Consider the following 24,086-nt stretch of genomic DNA (forward strand, 5'->3'; position numbering starts at 1 on the left):
CAGGGACAAAGAGCAGGCACACAAATACATACCGGAGCACAGACTGGCGGGCAGAGCGAGCGAGGCCGTTGGTGAAAGGGGCAGGGAGGGCGTTGGGATTCTGCAGATCCTCGATAGATCTGCTCCACGATTTTGACTTTTCAACCAAGCCATCCTCCCCGTTTTCCAGGCCATCAAAATCAAACCTACATCAAAGGGATACAGAAGAAGCTTGAGCGGCCAGGGGGCAGAGAGAGGGCTGGATAAAGCAAAGCTACAAAGCAGAAGAATGGTTTCCAGACTGAAAATGTGCAATGGCTGGAGTGGCTAGGACCAAAAACACAGACAACTGCAAACTCAGCTCCAGATGGAAGGCGATGCAGGATGAAACTGTTATTTGGAACACATGCTTCTACTTCAGCACTGAGAGACACAACTGTACAATGGACCATCATTATTATTAGTGTTCAATGTGCGGAGATATCCTCCTTATTATTACATCTATATCTAGGCTCTTAGAACTTATCTCTTCCTTGTGTATTCCTGCGTGGTTCTGTCTATACTTACATAACCGCGCACTGTGCAAATGAGAGATACTCCACCAACACATCCAGTCCCTTGTTGTCATTGTTCAAAAACTCTCGCACCCACCTGGAATAGAAGTCAGAGATGTCTGGGTCATAAAAAGCAGATCAGATTGGTTTTATATTAGGTGCTGTCATGTTACAGTATAGGACAGCAGTCTCGTGGTGAAGAAGTGACTCAGAGCATCACAGATAACTATGATACTGTGAGCCCAGGTCTCTGCGCAGAGTGCAGTCCCTGAAAAACAGTCCACATACGAACCACATTTTTGGGACACAAAATGCCGACGTGCTGCTGGTCTTAATGGGATCAGATTACTCCAACATGGCTAATGCTTTTATGTATAAGGAAAATGTTCGTTGTTGTACCATGTTAGCCAGTGGGTTAGAAGTATAAAAAAAACACAAAAACTTGATAATCTTCAGTAGTTGATACCTTTTTAATGGCTAACTCATAATGATGACAAATGGCTGACGTTTCGGAACGCAAAAGGCTCCTTTACTTTGATAAAGGAGCCTTTTGCGTTCCGAAACGTCAGCCATTTGTCATCATTATGAGTTAGCCATTAAAAAGGTATCTACTACTGAAGATTATCAAGTTTTCGTGTTTTTTATAATGCTTTTATGGAAGAGTTATTTCTTCTGGTAAACAGAGGAATCTGTGACTTTCAGAATAACTTTCTATCTTATATTTTAGTATAATTGACCAGTAGGGCACCTAGCTAGTATTGTTAAGACTTGCCCTGGAGTACCTTCACTCATGTGATCCTACCAGCTTTATACCTTCATTTCCAATACAGTTATCCCTTACACCTTGGACAGAACGAAATATATACACTGTCACTTTAACTGAAAAATACAGCCTGCCAAACTAACAGAGATCTGTGTAGGCGCAGGAGTCATTGGGGAAATCTGGGAGGGTCCAGCAATGAGGCCTATAGTATTATAAATGCAGATGTGTATAAATACATATCATATATACTGTAACATATCTATAATAGTAAACTGTATGTAAATTATATTTTTTAAGCCAGGCACAAAATGGTATAAATCCCTTTACTAAAGCTGTAAGTCCATATACTATATTATATTACTCAAGTCTTCAGGTTTCTTTTTCCCCCATAGACATGATATGAAATGACCGTATTCTAATATAACAACTAGCTATGACGGACTTGCTCTTCCAGCACTCACAATATAATGTCCCCATTCAAAGTGTAATTGACAGCTCGGGCAGGATAACCCCCTGGCCTGTGCACCGACACAGTGTAAAAGTACATGAGGGCCCCAGCTACATGCCAGGAAAGAAAATAAACAGATGTGAGCACTTCTCAGCGCGGGGACTGTTATGTCTGTGAGGTACCATAATTATCCGGCAGTCACAGGATTAGTCAGCGGTGCAATAGTCTAATATAATGGTATCAATATGAGTAAGGAGAAGGTGCCAGGGAACTTACCCCGTGCACTATGCTGCAGCCAGGGCAGAAGGTACAGAACACTACAGGGCAGATTCATCAATGTCCCCAAACTGATATATGTCTACACACACACACACACACACACATATATACACTATTCACAAGGCTGAGAAAATTCAGCATTTTCAGAAACACACATTTTAATATCACAGTGGAGCAGACGTACTACATTGTCCTTGATGTTGATGCTGTAAAGGGTAATGGACACTAGCTGGCAACTTTCCATTTCTTCTGAAAATTAATAGTTCAGGTGGAACATCTTATCTATCTATCTATCTATCTATCTATCTATCTATCTATCTATCTATCTATCAGGGAAATGCTCCCTTCTCCCTCTATCTTATCAGTTCCTCTCCAGCCTGCTAAACTGCCTCACTGGGCTCCTCCCCCTCACCTTTCCATAGACTTCTATGCAACTTGTTCTGTCTGTGAGTCTTCACAGTAAACAGATCCGACAGTGAACTTAGCAGTTGCAGAAACTTGCAGTTTAGCAGACAGGAGAGGAGCTAATAAGAGGAGAAGCATTTCCCCCTCTGAAGAGAATTGTTACAAGGTTTCTTACATTCACCTGAATTATTCAGTGACTCTATAAAGCAGTCAGCAGTTCAATGGCAAAACATGAAGTGACCTTTCATTCCACAATAAATCATAATGCAGCATTAAAATACCTGGTTCCCAATTCATTTCTGTAAACTGACCAACAGATTCTTGGACTACCCTATGCACACTGTGCTTTGCTAGGCTGAGACATATCCTCCCTGCTCTTGGAGGAGCAGATGTGAGGAGAAGAGTCCCGCAGTGTATATAGAGTAGTCTGGGACACTCCTGCCCATTTTACAGACATGAAGAGGAGGTTGAGAAAAAGAGGAACCAGATATTTTACCTATCCATTATGCATTTTAGGTTATTTTTGTAATAAGGCGGGTTGCTTTACGATATATATATATCATACAAACCAGACCCTATACTAAATGTCCACCTTTAATTCTTTTGTATAAAAGGAACACATAAATAAGACCCAGAACCCCTATTTTGGGGCTGTTCCTGCCAATAACTATACCTCACAGTGCCATTTTTGCAGTATGCCCATTTACGCTATAAAGCGCTTCCTCTAGTATAAATCTATAAAATTCACAAAAAAATGTTTGTAAGTTTTGCTCTCATATTTCTTATTGCTTTTGTAGTCCTAACAAGTTCTAAGAAGCTACATCACTCCGTTTCTCACACATAAAGCCATTTAACTCATCAGTAAGTTTTGGGGTGTGGGAACGGGAGTGAATGTTGGAAACCAAGCAAAGACAAGGAGAACTTCCAAAATCTCCATGCAGATGTTGTCTTTGGTGACCTTTGAACCAGGACACGAGTGCTGCAAGGCAACAGTGCTAACCAGCCAGCCAGTGCTCTGTCAATTTAAAGAGTCTAGAAGTCTTCCCAAAACTATGCTACTTGGCAGATTTTGCAATGACGCATTTGGGAACACTAGGTGTCAACTATCTGTACTGGCTTGTCACACAGCTTTCCCAGATACAAATATTAAGATCTAATTTACCGTATATACTCGAGTATAAGCCGAATTTTTCAGCCCAGTTTTTGTGCTGAAAAAGCCCCCCTCGGCTTATACTCGAGTCAGCAAAAAAAAAAAAAAAAAAAAGTTTTTTGTTTTTTTTTTTAGGAGGGAGTCTATGACCAGCCACAATATTAATGTATAGAATCTCCCATAAAATAGTGCAAAAGAAAAAAAAAAAAAAAAAAGATTTTAAAAACATAAAAGTTCTAAAACACTCCTTTTCCTAGAATACATACAAAAGTAGAAAATGACTGTGAAACACATACACATTAGGTATCCCTGTGTCTGAAAGTGCCCGGTCTACTGAATATAGAGGATCTGCAGTGCTCCTGTTCCGTCAGGAAGGGGTTAATAGAAGCACTGCAGATCCCCTATATTCAGCCAGACTGAAGTGGGGGGAAGAAAAAACCCAGTCCTCAAGCTCAGGGAAGGGGCAGACAGACAACCAAAACACCCCTCCCCTTTCCCAGCAACTACTGCACCCCCCCCCCCTAGGCTTATACTCGAGTCAATAAGTTTTCCCAGTTTTTTGTGGTAAAATTAGGGGGGTCGGCTTATATTCGGGTCGGCTTATACTCGAGTATATACGGTAACTACAGCTAAAGAGAATTATATTTTTATTTTTGTAAAGATTGTATTTTTACATTGTTGAATATGTATGTATGTAGTGCAAATGCTGCAAATTTTATCTCTGGATTTGCAGAAAAATCCACTGTGAAATACAGTAGCAGCAAAAGGGAAGAGAATTCAAGCAATCACAATCACAGCATGTCAGTTCTTCCAAGGACTTTCACCCATTGCAATGCATAGGGTAAAAATCACAGGATATCTGCAACAAAATCCAAGGTATAAAATATTAAGTATAATCTGTAGAGGATCTTTTCTAGTACTTGTGACTGCGCAGTGGGAGGATCTATGAAATGCAGACTAGGACAGTTAGAGAATATTGACTTCTACACATACTAACTTATACATATACCCTTCTGGCTTGTGTGCAAGGGAACAAAAGAAACCAATGTGAGTAAGTGACAAATCTGCTAGAACCGCACACTCTCCCCCGAGTCAATGACTAAACCTTTACAACAAAAATTATAAATAAAATAAAACTGTAAGGAGGATGAAATGTAAGTAAAGGTTAAAGGAAACATGGTGGTAGGAGGAAAGTGTTCACACCATGTCCACAATGTTGGACAAGTTATTATGGGGGCTGTGATGGGGAATGTACACAGTAGTAGGTGAGAAGGATTGCAATGTGACATATTAGTCAGTAGTGGTGTGACAGAGGCTTCTGTGACGGATGTTGGGTGACGCTTTCTGACTATAGATAGGTTAGCTCCTTTTACAAACTTTCCAAATTCCTATTTATTGTGTAATGTCAAAAAATCATTTATAAAAAAAAAAAAAAATAGTGGAAGACTACAGCCAATGTTATTAACATATAGTCAGATGTGTTATCTCTTCTAATAGTAATTCACTAAGGATGTTGAATATGGCTCCAGATGGGACCATGGTAGAGAGGGTAAATATCAAAGTGGAGAGGGAACATAGGAGGGTATACAGGTTGGGTTACTTGTGGAGGCTCAAAAGCGGCCAAAGCTTTCCTCACTATACAGGGGCATGGCTGTGACAATTCTATTATTATTAGTATTAGTTGATTCCACAGTATGAGAGGAATATTAAATAAACAGGATAATCCGTAATTCAGGGCATTATAAGCCAATAGACCTCATTCTCCTCATCCTCCAAGCAGCATCTTACCACCATTTTTTATCATACTCTTTTACACTTGACAATACCAGTTTAGTGCCATATAAGATGTCTGTCCACCATTATTGAGCAGCAGAATGGGATCAGCGTTCTAAATTCCACTTCCAAAACAGACCACTACATAATGCACAGGTTTACCTATACATGTATGGTTTTGACAACTAGAAGCTAAGTTTGCCTCTTTCCCTTACTCTTTAGATCCCCTGATGGGTTGGAAACACATCAAGTTGAATAGAGCGCATGCAGGCTTCAGCCTTATGTGATACTGCCCTCGTAAGAGTGGGAGTTATTTAAAGGGATTCTACCACTAAACCCTTTTTTTTTGTGGCTAAGACATCGGAATAGCCTTTAGAAAGGCTATTTGTCTCTTACCTTTAGATGTGGTCTCCGCTGCGCTGTTCCTTAGAAATACCGGTTTTTACAGGTATGTAAATGAGTTCTCTCGTAGCGATGGGGGCGGTCCCCAGCGCTCAAACAGCGATGGGGGCCTCCCCACAGCTGCCAGAGAAGTGCCAGTGGATACCACGTCTAAGGGCTAGTTCACACGTGAACTGCCCGCGCGGGTTTTGACACAGAGAGAGCCGCGGCGAGCCGCGTCTCTCTCTTGTCAAAACCCGCCCGCCGCGACCATCGCTGTCGCGGCTTAACCCTCTGCTGTCGGCTCAAATGAATGAACCGACATAGGAGGGAGCTGCGGGGGGCGGAAGCCGCGCGACTGAGACAGTGCGGCTTCCGCCTGAAGAAAGGACATGTCCTTTCTTTTCTCCGCTAGCAGCAGCTCGCCGCTAGCGGAGAACAGAAGCCCGGCGGTCTCCATAGACCACCATTATAAGGGGAGGTTTTGGACGCGAAATCCGCTGTCAAAAACCTCCCCTTATACTCACGTGTGAACTAGCCCTAAAGGTAAGAGACAAATAGCCTTTATAAAGGCTATTCCGACGTCTTAACCAGAAAAAAAAAAAGGTTTAGTGGTAGAATCCCTTTAATTGGGGTCTTCAGGTAACAGGGAAAGGGTATATGGCAACTTTCTGTGCTCCATGGGTCCAGTTTCCTGTCCTTACTAACCCCAGACTAACCCATCCACACTGTTTTTGCTGTAAGACTGTTCTATTTGTTATTACTAAATAATCAGATACATGACGTCTTATCGATATATGATGTGTGAATCCATAAGTTTTATGGAAATATGATATTTTAATGATTTATGATCATTGCATTTTATTAATTATTAGTAAAAAAAAGTTTTATTAGGGTTCATGTTGCGGTGAGTTTTTTGCCCTGACAAAACTAATGGTGAGATGTGATTTTTCGCTGTACGCCAAGCCTATAGTTCTTGCATTCTGTGTTTAGAAAGGTCTCCTTCAGACATTTTTAAACACAGAACACAAATAATGCCAAAAATGACTCACACACGTCCGGCTTATAATCTATACCGTATTTACCACATACATGCACATTGCTGAGTTTATATGTAATAAAGCAATTTTATATGTTTTTTGTATACTATGGCGTTGCACTGATGAGGATAGCAGCCTCGTTTGACTCTAATTTTACTCTGCAGCATCTCCGTCATGTACATGGGCTCTGGCACATGACTCAGTCTGACACTGGAGCCGAGGAGCGACTTTTTCCTCTCTCAGGCCAGCAGCCCGCCTATTTCCTGTCTGCTGCCTCTACAGTTCCCCCCTCCACCTCCTGCACATTTCCTGTCTGACTACATGCTCTATTTCTGGGGTTGCTTACAGCTGACGTATGCCTGAATCCCACCTAAATGATGCCAAAAAGTATTCTTTTTTTCTCCTAATTTGCTTCTGCGTGTATTCAGGTTACTTTATTCCCACAAGCTACTAGTCTGCCGTGCTGGTTAATTTCCAACCTAGGAAGACTGAAGCCAAAAACCTGTTACGTAATACTGCTTTCACAGGCTGCACTACAGCACGTTACATTAGTGCGCTCTAATATTCTTCCATGTATTGGAGGAGTTACATTCCTCCTTGTAATGCCTCAGCTGCTGCAGAACCTTGCTTCATGAGAACTACTGACTGTATAGCAGAAGCATGAGGATATAAGGGTCTGCAGCAGCTAAGGTGTGTATTTACGTATCAGACGCAGTGTGTCCTGAGGGTCAGCCCACTTTACTTCTCTATATTACCTACAGTACTGTGTAAAGGTTTTAGGTAAGTGTGGAAAAAAATGCTGTAAGGTAAGAATGCATTAAATAAAAAATAGTCGTGTTCATAGTTTATTTTTTTCAATTATAAAATTAAGTGAATTAACAAAAGGAATTAAAGGGGTTGTCCCATCACAAGGATCCTATCTATACTGCTTGTTAATGTAGATGTAAGACTTTTCCTAAATACACTGCTTCAGCAGAACTGCTTTGTTTGTCCACTATCTTACTTTATTCAATTCTTTGTGGCCACAGCCCTGACTTAGCTACTCATGAGTCAAGTGATGTGTCTGCCTGCTCTCAGGGGGGAGGGAGGAGGGGCTAAGTGCAGGGAGCCAGCCTGTGTTTCTAGCTATTGCTGTGTCTACAGCACGTGACCTTCCTGCTATCAGATAGGGGAGAGGAGCTGCTTTCATTTCTTCTGTTCTCCCAGTTATTAGGCTAGCTAATTCAATTGTGTTCATTATGGCAGAGACAGGCAGTCTCTGTATGTAACACAGAATGGAGTTGCTGCTGCCTGTACTTCATAGTCCAATATGGGTGGGCGGAGCTACATGCGAATTTGGGGGCGGAGCTAAAAGGCAGGTTGCATGTGAAACCCCGCCCACCAAATGATGCAAGAAACCAGGAAGAAAGAAGATTTTACAGCAGTAAAGACTGATGAGTACGTGAGGTGGGAATACCCCTTTAAATCAATATTTGGTATGACCACCATTTAGAGGAGCAATCCTAAAAGTGATGATATGGCCTCCACAAAGCCCTGATCTCATCATTATCAAGTCTGTCTGGCAATACATGACGAGAGAGAAGGATTTGAGCAAGTCTTCATCTGAAAAATCTCTAGTCAGTTCTCTTAGATGTTTGGAACAACATTCCTACAGAATTCTTTCAACAATGGTGTACAAGTGTACTTAGAAGAACTGACGCTGTCTTGAAGACAGAGGACGGTCACACCAAATACTGATGTGATTTACATTTCTCTTTTGCGCTCAAAAATAAGACTATTAACACTTATTTCTGAAAGCATTTTCCATGCCTAAAACTTTATTATAGAGTACTATATATATATTTATTATATAATACTCCATGATGGTTGCATACAGCACTGGCAATTACACAGAGCTTAAATCATGTCCTAAGGAAGAATAGACATGCAGGAAGTGGTAATGTTCCTGTTATTTTTCTTCCTTCCCAGTTGCCACCTCTAGGCCTGCTGTACCAGGACGTTTCATAGCACATCCTGTTAATAAAGTCAAGATACACCTGCACAGGCCCTTCCTTTGATACGCCCATAGTCAATGCAGTGTGTCCAGACACTTTAGATTTTGGCAGTGTTATACTTAAAGGAAGTTTGAACAAGTTAAAAGGGTTTTCCACTTCCACAGACTGATGGCATACAAAGCTGCCATACCAGAGAATGGGAAACAGAATGAGTGAATTGGAATACTTGTATGATGCTAGCTCTAAGAAAATATTAGCAGGTGTGAATAATTAGTATAGCATTATGGCAAAAATAATGTATTTGTTGCTACACTTATAAAAAAAAAAATCCCATAAAATAAAAGTGATGATCACTGGGAGCCTCACACATCACTAGAATGGAGATACTCAGCATCTGCAGTCCTCCAGTGAGGAGGAAAAAGAAAGGGGCATTTAGCCCTGGACAGAGCACTCACCCAATGTGATTTGTCCTGAGAGATATTTCCAGTTCTCGCAGCACTTTTGTAGACTCTTGGACCCGTCTTCTAAACTTCTGAAATGTGTAAAAGAAAAAAAGTAAACAGGAGTTAAAAGGTGCCGTTCTCATACGGAATTTCACACTGATTGACTTTGAGGGGGATTACGTGTCTCAATCTGCACTAAATTCTGCGCTGATTTTTCCTCTCACTTTCTCTCTCTAAAAAAATAAGCGCCCTGCTTGATATTCCTCCGATTTCGTAACTGATACAGCCACAGAATCTGCGTCACGATCCTGTTCAGCAGGTGAATGGTGCGGCTGAAGATGAAGGGTGCTGGAGGGGCAGAAACGGAAGAGGAATCTAAAGCAGACTTCCATTTACAGAGTGTAATGCTGACATAATGCTTTCAGTTGTAGGAGACATGGACAAATCTGCAGCAGAATGGAAAGGGATTTGAAAGTCTTCAACATGCCCTGAGTTTCATAAGGGTTTTATTCCACTACATAAACATAAGGATAAAAAGAGGTTATCCAGATTCTAATATCGGAGGTCATCAATATTAGATCTGTGAGGGTCCAGACCCTGGAAACCCTGCAAACTGGGGACAGTGCAACTCTCTGTTATGTTTACATGCCAGGAGCTGCACTGATCATTCACCATACGATCTGTTGCAGTAGGTTTTGGTACTGCAGCACTGCTCCATAGACTTCAATAAGTCTGCACTGAAGTACCTAGAGACGCTGTTATAGTTTGTTTGGCGAGTGAACAGCACAGCTCGCAGAATATAAACATTACCATGAAATGTCCTTTTCCTGAAAAGCAGTTCTGTGGCGTCAGACTCTTGCAAATCATGACATGGTCATGACCTTTCCTAATGTCTATGTGAATTCAGAGGCCTTAAAGAGGTTTTCCAGGCTACAAATATTGATAACCTATGCTAAGGACAGGTCATCAATATCACATTGATCCCACCAATCAGCTGTTCACAGCATTTGATACACCGAAAATGAAGCAGGTTGCAAACAGCTCCATTCTTTGTGCAGTGGCCAGACCAGAGTATTGCACATCAGCTTCTATTTATTAGAATGTGACCCTCCTGACCCTCCCTAGAATGTGGAACCTCCTAACATGACTGAAATTCCAAATATACAAAAATATATATTAACATATGTCAACCACTGGTAAATACTGGGAACTTATAAGGCAAGTTAGTCCAATACTTGGCTCCTTCAACTTACAGAGTGACCTATAAATTGATCAATGAGGCTCTTATTTACAGGATCTTCACACTGCACTGCTGCTTATGCAATCCCTTTACCTGGCTGTTACAAGACATAGAAAAACTTATTGATATCAAGTGTTTTATCTCTCTGACCAACAAAATAGCAGCTCTACGGGGGTGAAAAAGTCCTTATTGTATTAGTCAGGAAGATAATTCACTGATCACCAGAATGTGGTTGACATTTCATAGACAGTAAAGCAGCTGTACGGTGTGAGAACTCCAGCAAACAATCTTGGCTTCCTAGTCTCCGATGCGAGTGCTAAGAGATATTCAAGGTAACAGAGGTTACAATAGCAGTAAAGCTTTATAAAAGGCTACATATGGATGCCCAACCCTGTCACTTATTCATGTCATTATACCAGCCAATAACTTTAAGGAAAATTTAGGCAATCAGCCTTAAAAAAAAAAAAAAATAAATTAAAAAGTGTTATAATAGAATAAACCATTACCTTGCGTGTCACTCCAGGGTCTAAGAAAGATTGTAGTTTCTGGATGTAAGTGTGCGGGGGATTTTTGACTTGAAACCTCTCCTACGTACAAACAACAAAAGGTAAAAATGTAATATAACAAAATTAAAGTGGAAAGACATGTTAGGCCGAGGTTACATCTGCGTTGAAGTCTCTGATGACTGAAAATTGACAGATGAAAAAGTGCTGCAAGTCTAATAGTCAATGGGATCCATTGGGCACCATTGGTGTCTGTTGTTATAGAGGTCCTTGTGTCCGCTGTTCTGGCCCACTGACCAATTAGAACAATTGACACTGCGGCACCGATTTAAACTTAGCAGAAGTTTAGAGAAGTGAATCATCCCTATCATTTTCTATCACCAAAAGTCTCCTTTCATAACATTGATATGGGTGCTCTACCTGTCAACTATACAAATTGGTAAAATTCTGTAGTAGAATAACATAACAACATGGTGGACTCGAGCACCACCCGAGCCATTCTAGAGACCACCTTCCCTCGTTTTATAATTGGGGATTCACTTTCAATACAACTCTACTTTTGAGGATATTTCCTAGATTGATGTCAAACATGAATCAAAAAAAACAAAAACAAAAAAACTCCAAAGCCAGTGTGAAAGAGTGACATAATGCAGAAGTGACTAAGTCTACACTTCAGCACTTTTTGATGTAGTCTGGAAGTTTTAACCTTGTGACCGAGAACCAAATTTGCTGTATAAACTTCTTATTTCTGCAGCATCCTGTTTACATAGTTATATTAAGTATAGGGAACATTCCTAGAGCAGCCAATCGTAAGTCTAAGTAGAGGAAAACAGAGTGGTACAGAAAGAAAATGTGTAGAAAAACAACACTCTTACTTTGAATGGAATCTATCCTCAGAAAACTGGCCTATTATTTAAACAAAGTTTTCATGATTTGTTTTAATCGATGGCGATTTTCTCCTGCGACTAAAAACAATTCAAAATCCTACTGTTTTCACCTGGCCATTGAGCCCTCACATAGAAGGACACTTCCTGTTCTGTAGAGATCACTTTTCAGCTGTCATCTCATTATAATCACAATCAAGGTTACAATGAAAGCTAACACTTATACATATATAAATAAAACAGGATCACACATATATAGTGGGTGATGTCACAGCTCACCTACCCCCCTGCACAATGATCTTTACAGAGGTCACAGAGCATGCCAACAACACTCCCACTGAAATCGACAGGTAATTTTCTGACTGAGGTGCCTAACATCCAAACGTCTGCTGGAAAGCAAATCCCTGGCTCATAGTTTCAAACCGCAGCACAGGCGAGATACAGAACATAATATTAAAACAATCTAGTAATTATTTTGTAAAAAAAAAAATACAGATGCTTTTACAGATGCTCTGAAATGGACTAAAATAACCTTTCAAGATGATTTACTGTAACTTAGTTGTCAACATAATTGGAAACCAGAGAGACAATTATTACAATGGATGGCGCCAGATATTTCATTTTTACCTCTTGCTCTGCTAGGCCCCATACTAATCCAGAGTGGGCCACAGTAAACAGAACTCAATTTCCCTTGTGTTCTTTGTTCAGGATAATGTATCATCAAAACCGTCTTCAAATACAACGGTCTTTATTGCTCATCGCAACCAATGGCAACTCCGTTTTCATTTTTCTCAAGCAGCTTAAGGAATCAGCAAGGCTCATTGTATCGTTCCCTGCCAGTCGTGTCCTACTCTTTACGGAGGGCAGTAGTATTGTGCAGGAGTGTGTCCAACATGCCGTATTTGACTAAGGTAAGCTTTGCGGTAATGGAGGCCTATGTAAACACAAGCTCTCTCATAGAAACACAGAATTGCTGGTTGATTTTTAGACCTTTCCATTCCAATGGAAATAAAAACATGCAGGGTTTGGTGAGGACCCGGCATAACAAATAGCAAAATAAACAGAAAACTACATGAACCTAAAGTTTTTGGAGACATCCAGTAGTGCAATGGATAGCCAGAAGAATATGGCGTGTTTCAGTTTGCTACTGCATATGATCATTAACAGCCATTTCCATGAGTAGCAATTCATCAAGTCCAATGAAGCATGGATCCATGTACAACATTCACCTGAGCTGCACAGCCATAATATAATTCAAAAATCAGTGTTTGGTGCCTGGCTAGGGGTAGGCAGTATGGATCCAATATTCTTTGCTGAAAATGTGAACACAGCCGTGTACATGGACATCTTCAAGCAATCCTGGGCACTGATCATGAGTCCTGTTTCCTTCAGCAAGACAGGGCGACTTGGCATACATGACATGTCCCTGTGCCGAAATCATCAAGCTTTCAGAGAAGAACGTGCAGTTGTGCTCTCCAGACCTAACAATGTCTTATCTGTAAGGTTACCTGAAGAATAGGTTTATAAACTAAACCCCAGACATTGGCCAAACTACAACAGAAAATGGAAATTCATGTCTGGATTACAAAACGCGTGGTGTTACAGAAGGTGTTCCTGGCCATGATAGCATGGGCACAACTTTACATAGATACTGACGAAATTCACTTCCAGCATCTCCTGTAGTCTCTTCTTCCATTATCCTGTACAAACTACTCAAGTGTAACAGAGTTCTGTTTTTCATGAGCTTGTACTACTTGCTGTGGTTTACAATATGATGTAACCACAAATAAACCTCTTCAATGTACACATATGTTTGTCTATCTGCATGCAATACACTTAGCACTGGCGGTGCAAGGCGCTGCAGCTTCATCCCATTAAATTAAATAGGCTATAGCTGCAATACCATGCACGGTAGCTAATATATGAGTGTCAAGCAGGTAAACACTGTAGGGACTATATATAGAGTATATAGACACAAAGCCGTACCTGATCACAGATGAGATCCCACTTTTTCTCATTGTCATACTGTCTCAGGAGTCGCGCCTTGTCTGGGGGAAGATTCATGGAACTCTGGAAGAAAGAATCAAGACAAAGGAATCAGCCACATGAAGCGTTTCACTGAAAACCGCCGTCCATTTATTATCTGCACACACACATGAATCTGCCTTACATAATTTTTCCATAGATTTTATGGAATCTCATGCTAACTGTTCACTGTCCATTTTCTTTTATGAGCGCCCTGAAAAAAACCCAATGTGTCTATAGGACTGCGGCTACAGTATATAAGGCACAAACTAAAACCCTTGTGTATAACGGCAATTACATTATGTGGTGTGTCTATATACCATATATTATTCATACACATCACGCACAGTACTTGGTGGAGTAGGAGGTGCAGCTTAGTAGGAACGGTCCAGAAGTTTCTACATAAATAACCATAAGTAACAAAGAGCCCAGAAGAACTTTCCTGCACCCAGTCACATCTATTCTCAAGCAGAACTTTTTACTGACTTTTTACCAATCCTCCACACTCAGACGTTAGAGGGTGGTTCATTTCTATCAGTTTGCTTTATTCTGTGACATCATCTCGCCTTTGATAGCATTTAAGACATGAGACGGAGAACATTTGGAGTTTTGCATTGGTACAAGAGACCACACCACAGTACAGTTTGTCTGTCCCACCTTCTTAGCATGAGATTCTTTCCATTTATGAAAGCAGCAATTTCCATAGGACATAGAAATGCAGCAATTACCAATAGAAGTGCATATATGTAATGGTGCCCCCCCTCCTTTTGATTTAGAGTTGCTTCATTTCTCTTTAGAACAAGGTTATTGCTAAACATGTGTAATAAAGAGGAGCATGTGATAATCATAAGCACTTCACCAGACTATGAATGGATTGTATGAGCCCTGCATGTCCCAGAATGTAGGAGCAGATTCTGCTCCCTGGCAAAGAACACGGAATACCCAACTCATCTTCAGCTCGCACGCCCCAAGCACTGCTCCACATTTAGAAAACAGTGGTTTTGTTTGTGCCTCGCCTCGCTGCAGGGATGTTATTAGTGCTGGAGAGGGAGTTTCCTGGTTATCAGATCCATCAGCACTGCCTGAAAGGATAGGAAAGGTTCCCACACTGCCACATACATCGATTCTCAGGCAGAAAATCAAGGTGCTAAGCATGTTCTCTACACAACAGACTGCATATTACAGGTCTGTACTACTTCCGAATTTGGACGCCCCCAAATATTGAATGAGGTCTCAACACTGTATTGAGCTATTCATACATTCACGTTCAACTAAAGGCAAACCACTGCAGGGTACAGCCCGATACTTACAGCTGCAGATCACAAAACAGCTTCAAGATGAATAGATTTGTAATATGCCACCGACTGACATCTTATACCTGCTTTGTCAGTGTGTTAGCTCATGTATTATCATGGGGCTGTGAGCCCAGGTCCTATACCTGTCTGTTTTACAGGCCAGACTCCCCGAAGCAAATGAATGGCATACTCTAGGATAGTATTCAACACTGTGCAGTCTAGTATGCTCCTGATGTATAGTATACCACCAATATAGCTATGACTATGTGTATATTAGTGAAGCAATTGTGATCCTGCGGTTCCTGTCAAAGGGTTTTTGGGCTTTAGTGAATGTCACCTGTGCCATCTGCCATGTCTGAATATATTCTGGGTTTAGACTTTAGTCCAGAGTCCATAAGAAAGAGATGGACAGTCTTTGTAATGTCGGTGGCATCAGTATAAGAATTAGAGTCCAGCAAATATATTACTATTACAACTGGAGATAATGGGATAATTCAGTTATTTTACACAGATGTACAGATGAGAATCCCTCATCCACCACTAAGCATGGATACCACACATTCAGGGCGATAAAAAAAAACAACAAAAAAAAAAATCTCAAATGTGTCAATATATTAACATTTCCTGGTTCTGTAGGGCCGACTCCGAAATGAGACATGAGCTCTCCCCTGATAGATCAGCTGTACTGTAGGATTGCAGTCCATTACTTTGTGCAAACAATGGGGTCTAAAGAGCTCTGGCTGCTAACCAGAATGGGGGAAAATGAGGAATGAGAGCAAATTCCAGCACTATTTATAGCGATTGCTAAGTGGGTCGGCAAAACTTTATTTGTGATGGCAGCAGAAATGGAAATTTTTTTTTTGGCAATTCTTGACACTGCACAGACCGTGACCAGGTTTATTGTGTTAAACTATTAAAATCGGAATCTTCTGGAAGAATAGAATCAATGACCACTTACAACTAGTCCAAGAGCTCACCCAAAATGATTGCCAAATATTCATTGTAATCCAATTGTGCCCTCCTCTTATACTCAGACAAATAAATCTGCAGGTGAAGTTTACCTGAACTCACAGAAAAGGTGTCCTTATACGTAAGATTAACTGGTAGGCCTTAGGTTAGTTTGGGACTACATGGCTGCGATAGCCTTTCTACGTCCAATGAGCGCTGCCTCACCCTGCACAAGCAATGTAAGTGCGACTGACAAATGATAAAGTTATGATGTATCTCTAGTATACACCATCCCTTTATGATAGTTAGGAGCTAACCTCTGGTGTAGCACTGTGTCCCATTCATTCTTGGTATTCCTGTGCACTACCGCTCTCTCCTACCTGGATGTGGCCCCATGGCTGACTGCAGCTCATTGGGCAGCCGGGTGGCAAGTGCTCCAGTCATATGTGTTGGGGTTTTGTCAGGTATAAACCACACTTTCTAGGCTTATCAACTGAAGACCTATCCTTAGATCAGTGGGGTCTGATACAGTTCAGCTGTGGGGCGCTACATTTACACTTCACAGGTCATGTGACATGATCATTGCTGTTGTCTTTTCAAGTAGCTGATCAGCTAGGATCCCAGATGTCAGCCCCCTGCCAATTTTCAACTGATTATCTAGCCTGAGGATAGGTCATCAATTAATAAGGTCGGAAAGTAGTTTTAAGATATGATCTGAATGGCCTACCTTTTCAGTAAACTCTGACGTGAGAGTAAATGTTCAAGCTAGTGCATAATAAATAATAATAATAATAATAATAATAATAATAATAATAATAATAATAAATCAGCAGGGGTCAGTATATTATACATTATAAATTCAGAGACCATCACTATGATCAGCTAGTTCAGTAAGGTCGTAGTTGTGTATAAGCCTTACCATTCCCTATTAACATCTTCCCTTGTCATTTCTGAGCACATTACACTGACAGCCTCCGTCACCCTGATCTGCACTAATCCTTGTACTTCCATTCTGCAATTATTTTGGTTTACTCTGAATAAGAGTTAGCCTCCCTCCATTTTAACACATAGGGCCACTCCCAACATAAAAGACCCTGAAATCCAATTTAGTGACTCCAATAAATTTGTACAATCTTTGCTTTTCTGCTCCGCATGTGAAAAAAAATCACAATCTGCTTCCCACACACTGGTTCACGTCTAGAGGTAAATCTTGGAGTTGTCTTCACTCTTGTTTCAGTTTTATTATAAACATACTCACTGGCCACTTTATTAGAGACACCTGCCCTTTCACAATTACAGCTTCTCTGTATGGAAATAGGACATGTGGCCCAGGTTCGCAGCATACATTGTGCGCTAGCTTTCCTGTCTCTGTTTTCGTGGAAATCTACATGAGAAAGGGAATACGGCGTGATCTGAACAAACTCAAAGAGGACCATTGGTGCTAGACTCGTACTTTACAGACTGCCAACCTTGTGGGGTTTCTTATGCAACAGTATTGAGCGTGTACTTAGAATGGCGTGATCAAGAAAAAACATCCAACGAAAGGGGATCCTATGGACATAACCACTTGTCAATGAAAGTGATCACAGGAGGATGTCAAGAATAGTTCTCATGAACAGGTGGTGCCCAGGTTAGGAATCCGACCTGGAACAACATCCTAGTGCTCCAGCTAAAGAGTCTGAATGCACCATACCTCATTCCTTAGCATAGATGGTCTAGACAACCACAGGATTCAGTGCCAGTGCTAAGGGATGAAGAAAGGCAAGACCCCAGTGGGCAAAAGAGCAAAACTGTATCACTAAGAAGTGGAAATACAAGCGTACAAGTACACGCGGCCTACAAGCTTGCTTTAGAACCCGGTCAGTGAATCTTTCCTCCTCATATCTGCCGATCCACCTGGAGACCCATCTGCCGCATCCAGCCTAAGCCACGTGTTTGAGACCCCTGAGCTACGATATACAGTATTTTTAAAGGACAGGCACCCTTTCCAGTCCTTATTACGTATAATACCTAAGAATAAAACTGCAGCATTTCAAAAAATTATTATTTTTTTTTGGGGCACCCATACTTTATATGAAGGGTGCTGCTTAATCCTCTTGTTTATACACAGACACACATATACAGATGTAGAAAAGTAACCTGAATGTCTACAGTTAACGTATATACTTGAGTATAAGCCGACCTGAATATAAGCCGAGGCCCCTAATTTTACCACAAAAAACTGGAAAATCTTATTGACTCAAGTATAAGCCTAGGGGGGAAATGCAGCAGCTACTGGAAAATTTGAAAAATTAAAATGGTCGAAGATTTTGGTAGCAGTAGGTGCGGGGAAAGGGGGAGGGGTGTTTTGGTTGTCTGTCTGCCCCTTCCCTGAGCTTGAGGACTGGGTTTTTTCCCCCCACTTGGAATTCAACCTGGCTGAATGTAGGGTATCTGTAGTGCTCCTATTAACCCCTTCCCGACGGAATAGGAGCACTGCAGACACCCTATATTCAGCCTGGCTGTAGTCAGACTGAATTCCAAGTGGGGGAGGTCTGCCCCTTTAAGCTCAGGGAAGGGGCAGACAGACAACCAAAACCCCCCCACCTTGCCCAGCACCTACTGCACCCCAAACCCCGACCCTCCATCAACATCAATCTAGTATTTATCCCCTATGGATAGGGGATAAATAGTTTAAAGATCACTCTTACTTATTCATTTCGGTTAAGGGGATATTGTTATATACACTCCAGACACTGTATTGTTTGCACGGTGTAGGTTGTACTCACATTCTGCTGCAGTTGTTCCAGGTAGAGAAGGTTGTCCAGCCAGAAGGTCCACAGGGAGTGCAGCGGGATGCCCTCACTGTCCGGCTCCTGCGACAGCTCCAGGTGATGGTTCAAGTGCAGCTGCTCATCGCTCTCTGCCTTCACCTCCCGCCGGCCCGGACCAAGCGCCATTTTCCTGTGGACCCCGGCAACATCGTCCCTTAACTGCGCAGAGCGTCAGCAGTTTTGGTGGCACAGTCCGGACCCGCGTGGAGCGCCATCTTCCTGTGGACCCCGCCAGCATCGTCACTTAACTACGCAGAGAGTCAGCAGTTTTGGCGGCAAGGTCCACGGGGAGTGCAGCAGGATGCCCTCACTGTCCGGCTCCTGCGGCAGCTCCAGGCTGGTGATGGTTCAGGTGCAGCTGCTCCTCGCTCTCTGCCTTCAGCTGCCACCAGTCCGGACCCGTGGGGAGCACCATCTTCCTGTGGACTCGACGCAGTTAGTGACGATGCTGGCGCTCCCCGCGGGTCCGGATCGGCGGCAGCTGAAGGCGGAGTGCGAGAAGCAGCTGCACCTGAACCATCACCAGCCTGGAGCTGCCGCAGGAGCTGGACAGTGAGGGCATCCCGCTGCACTCCCCGTGGACCTTCTGGCTGGACAACCGCAGTAGAATGTGAGTGCAACCTACACCGTGCAAACAATAGTGTCTGGAGTGTATATAACAATATCCTCCATGCGCTTGACTCGAGTATAAGCCGAGGGGGACTTTTTCAGCACAAAAACTGTGATGAAAAACTCGGCTTATACTCGAGTATATACGGTATATAAAACTATGAAAAGTCATTGAAAAAAAAAAAAAGATTTCACGCTGCAGCAGACGTCCGGGTTAATCTGCTACATCTGTATATATTTTATATACACTGTAGTATGTAGTTACACTGAGCATACAGCTGGTGATTTCCTTCTGTCTAATCCCTAGGGGGCAGCAGGGGACACCAGGTACTTAACACTGAAGATCTAAGACCATGATCCGACATCCCAGAAGATGAATTTAGGGCTGGAATCTGTTTTTGAAATTACAAGCTCTTGTGCTCACCGCATCGCCCACATACATTTACGAGGACAGATTTTTTTTTCCACTGGCCAACGTACATTGCTTTAAAAACAGTACTTGCTTACTCCATAGTGTCAGGATAGTTTGCTGTGGGATACCCCCTTTACTACCAGGAATGGGGGTAGGGGGGTTTATGAAGGGGGAGGTGGGACTGTAGCATTTATGTGTACTCTGGTTAAGCTGGAGCACATCTGTGCTAGCTCCCTGCAGGGCCCAGCACTCCCTCCCCAGCCCCAACACATATATACACATATTTTTGCTGCTAGGCTCAAATTGCAGATTCCCAAATCCACCTATAAATTCCCGCCCACTTCCACCTCAGCCCTGAAAAGTGCCCCTTCTGTAGTAGCGAGACTACAGACAATGAGTTATTTTCAGACACAGTCATGTATAACAGGAGCCAGCTGGCCCATCACTGAGGGTGCAATGTTTGCAGGACTCACAAGCCCCTTCTGTGCTGGTTTGGATGAGGTCTCTCTTCTCATAATGTTTTTATGTGTCCCCCTCTTAGGCATATACATAGGCGCAATTGCCACCTTATACTTGTTGCTGCTGTGTTGAGCCTAACAGATGATGAGAATATCGGACTTTACTCCAAGCATTTCTAGTAAGGGTTAAAAGCATTATAAAATGCATATTATGAAAGGATAGAGTTCGCATATCAATCTAAGGCAGAACAGTTCATCTCCAAATGTTTCAATGTACTTAAACTTTTAAGGCCTTGTGCACATGACCGTGGATATGAGCCGGGTCTGAAGATGAATGTCTGGATGACATGGTCGATGTCGGACCCATTTATTTAGTCCAGTGACATCAGGCCACATAACGGACAAAATAAGAATATGAAAATATATGGTCATGTATATTGGGTGATAGAAATGAATGGGTCAGTGTGCTAGCCGTGAAAAAACATGGCGAGCACACAAACAATATACATGGTCGTGTACATGAGACCATATAATAAAAAGGGGTGGGAGGAATACAACCTGGACACTGCCAATGCAATATGCAGACATATGTATCTTAATCAGTATAATCTACCTGTGCTTATCTAATGCTGGCCATACATAAATAGTCAACATTAGCAGATTTGGCCAATATTTCTCCCAAATTAAATAAAACTGAGCAAGCCTTTAAGCCGGTCAGTGCTGAAACCACTGAATATATTAGAACATCCAAACAATGAACATTATGCACAGCAGCGATGTAACATCTACGGATTCTGTCTGGAACCGGCATTGGTAATTTGATCTGTCTAGGCCATCATAGATTTGTTCCTTGTACAATAGCAATTACCATTCTGCACCGCACTAAATGCATTACTAATGCACAGTCACTCCGTACATAATTCAGCTTCTCCGTCTTCCTTCTCAATAGACTGTACTGTGGAGCCAGTGTAGAATGTGAGCCAATGGACGTAGGTTTTACAGCCTGCCATTATTTCTACCACTGGTGGAGAGAAGCGACTGACTGCTACAAAAATCTAGTGAGTATAGCTAGCCATGTAAATGACACACGATCAAGTATTTTACGTTTTCTTATATCAAAAATTGGGGGGTGGGGAAATGCCATAAAACCACTTTAGGCTAAAGCCCTGCAGTGAAAGAGCACCGTGAGAAAAACCTTGTCAGCAACACATCGCAGTACACCCCACAGCACTTTTAACAGAAAGTCTGCTGAGTTTTCCTCTATGGACTTTCTGCTTCAATTACACCTATGGAAACACCAATGTTTTCTGTATAGGTATAGTAGACGTGCTGCAGTTTCCAAAACCTCAACGGTTTTGGAAATTGCAGCATTTCCACTGCACGTATTTTTCCCCTGAGTGGGGACAGGATTCCCTAGAGTTTAGCTGTAGAGGTCATGTTTGTGGATGGCTATATCATCCCTCCAATAAAGTAAATGAAATCTGATACAGCAGTGATAAAATGCCCAAATACCTGCGCGAACTCTGCAGCCAGGCAGGTATGTCATCATTGCACTACAAGAGCCGCACTGGAACAATGGGGACTTATCAGGTTCGTAATGAGCCCATTACTTTATGTCATCCACTTAACCCCCCCACCCCCACATAGTTTTAAAGGGGTTGTCCAGTTTCAGTAAATAAAAGGGTTTTTTTGTACAATGAAAAGGAATACAATTTCCGATATAGTTTCTGTATTAATTCCTCATGATTTGCTAGATCTCTGCTTTCTGTCATTCATGGTTTACTTCCCATGAATAAAAATCAGTCCATGGTCATGTGATGGACACACGGGTGTATGACTTGTTACAAGGCAGAACTCCGATCACCGTTAAAGGCTGTGCACCTGCGTGTTCATCACATGACCAAGGACTGATTTTTATCAACAATGGATGGCAACAACCAGAGATCTAGATAACCATGAGGAACGGATATAGAAATTTGGAAAATCGGAAAAGTTTTCATTATACAAGCAATAACATTTATCTGCTGAAACTGGACAATCCCTTTAATTATTTAGGAAAACCCCTTTAGACTAAGGCCCCAAAAACAGGTGGTGGAAACGTATTCTGGTTTTTCCCACAATACTTTTCACAGAAGGTCTGCAGTTTTCCTCGGCGACCTTTCTGCTTCTATTATACTTACATGGAAACCGCTGCGTTTTTGCAAGTATAACTGACATGACTTACAAAAATGCAATGGTTTTTCAAATCGAGGCATTTCCGCTGCAGATTATTTTCTGCAATGTGTGGATGGGATTAGCCAGAATCCCATCCACTTTGCAGAGACTGTAAAATGCCATGGTTGTTGCCGCAGCGTTTATGCTACATGAGGCCCCGACCTTAACAATGAAATTAAAGGATTTCCTTTTCAGACACATTTTGGCGAAGAAACGGTTTTGTAATTCTCGACAATTCCTTTCATGTCTACCAGTTTCCTAGGACTCACCAAAATTCAGGGTGTTTTTTGTTTTTTTTTTGACCTAGCTGAGGAGAACTCAAGGACTTAGCATTGTAGTTGATTTTTTTTGTACTTTACAAGGAATTACTTTCACAGTTTTAGCTAATCCATGAATTAGGTTACTTACGGTACTTGCAAAAAAGTAAACACTGGAAGCTTTTTTTTTTTTTTTTTTTCTCCAATTTCCTTCAAGACACAAGACCATCATTTTTCAGTAAGTAGCGTCATAATGAAAAGTAGAAAGGGAGCTGCAAAGGTTAAAATACAGCAATACTCCAGAAACATGTCCTTCCGCCTCTATTCACTGAGACATGTGCAAAAAAATGATTATTTCTCAAGTCCTCTGAGGCCTTGTGAAGACAATGGAGCTATTTCCTCTGCTTGTTTGTATACAGATTCATATGCGAATGATTACACAAAAACCCGCTGGAATGTAAAGTTTCTAATTTTATTTTAATTTGTTTGGTGTAAATTATTATACAGACATATATATATATATATATATATGCAGGCTCGAGCTACGTAACTAGTTTACTGGTGGCAGCCAAGCCACTTACGATGATGGATTAAAAGAAATACATACACATCCTTACATATCGTACATGTAAGCAATAAATGAAAAAAAAAAAAATATATATATATATATATATATATATATATATATATATATATATATAATATACACAGATAGATAGATAGATAGATAGATAGATAGATAGATAGATATTATGAATGGCTGAAACCTTCTAATAGTCTCCCAGGCCAGTCAAAACACAAACACCCCCTCATATATACTCGAGTATAAGCCGACCCAAATATAAGCCGAGGCCCCTAATTTTACCACAAAAAAACTGGGAAAACTTATTGACTTGAATATAAGCCTGGGGGGATGGGGGATGCACCATTGCAGATAAAAAGTCTGGTCATGTGCATTACAGCTTAGTAACTCCATGTGCCTCATAGTAATAGCAGTTAACCTCATCATGTCCCTCACATTAACCCCCTGTGTGCCTCACCTAAGAGTTACTGATATGTAGGACATATGGAAGTAATGATTAGGTATTTTCATAATTAAGGTCCTTCATTAGTACCCTCATGTGTCTCACATATTTGTAACCCTTATATGGGGCACACAGGGGTTAATATGAGGGACATGATGGGGTTAACTGTTATTAATGTGAGGCACATGGAGTTA

General features: G+C 41.6%; 1 protein-coding gene across 5 annotated transcripts in view; it reads right to left on the reverse strand.

The window, feature by feature from the left end:
* LOC142195605 (formin-like protein 3) overlaps positions 1-24,086 on the reverse strand; it is a 77,391-nt gene that overhangs the window by 18,077 nt on the left and 35,228 nt on the right. For 3 of the 5 annotated variants that reach the window (XR_012715100.1, XM_075265515.1, XM_075265514.1), the window contains exons 2-6: positions 13,823-13,906; positions 10,956-11,036; positions 9,222-9,298; positions 547-630; positions 33-185 (exon numbers count right to left, since the gene is read on the reverse strand). Coding sequence is in view for 2 of the 5 variants with exons in the window: in XM_075265515.1 (XP_075121616.1) it covers positions 33-185; positions 547-630; positions 9,222-9,298; positions 10,956-11,036; positions 13,823-13,906 (479 nt within the window). In the remaining 3 variants the exon portion in view is untranslated. The remainder of the gene's footprint in view (positions 1-32; positions 186-546; positions 631-9,221; positions 9,299-10,955; positions 11,037-13,822; positions 13,907-24,086) is intronic. The other 2 variants (XR_012715102.1, XR_012715101.1) reach the window with 1 other exon arrangement.

The sequence above is a fragment of the Leptodactylus fuscus genome, chromosome 2 (assembly GCF_031893055.1).
Source record: "Leptodactylus fuscus isolate aLepFus1 chromosome 2, aLepFus1.hap2, whole genome shotgun sequence".
NCBI classification, from domain to species: Eukaryota; Metazoa; Chordata; class Amphibia; order Anura; family Leptodactylidae; genus Leptodactylus; species Leptodactylus fuscus.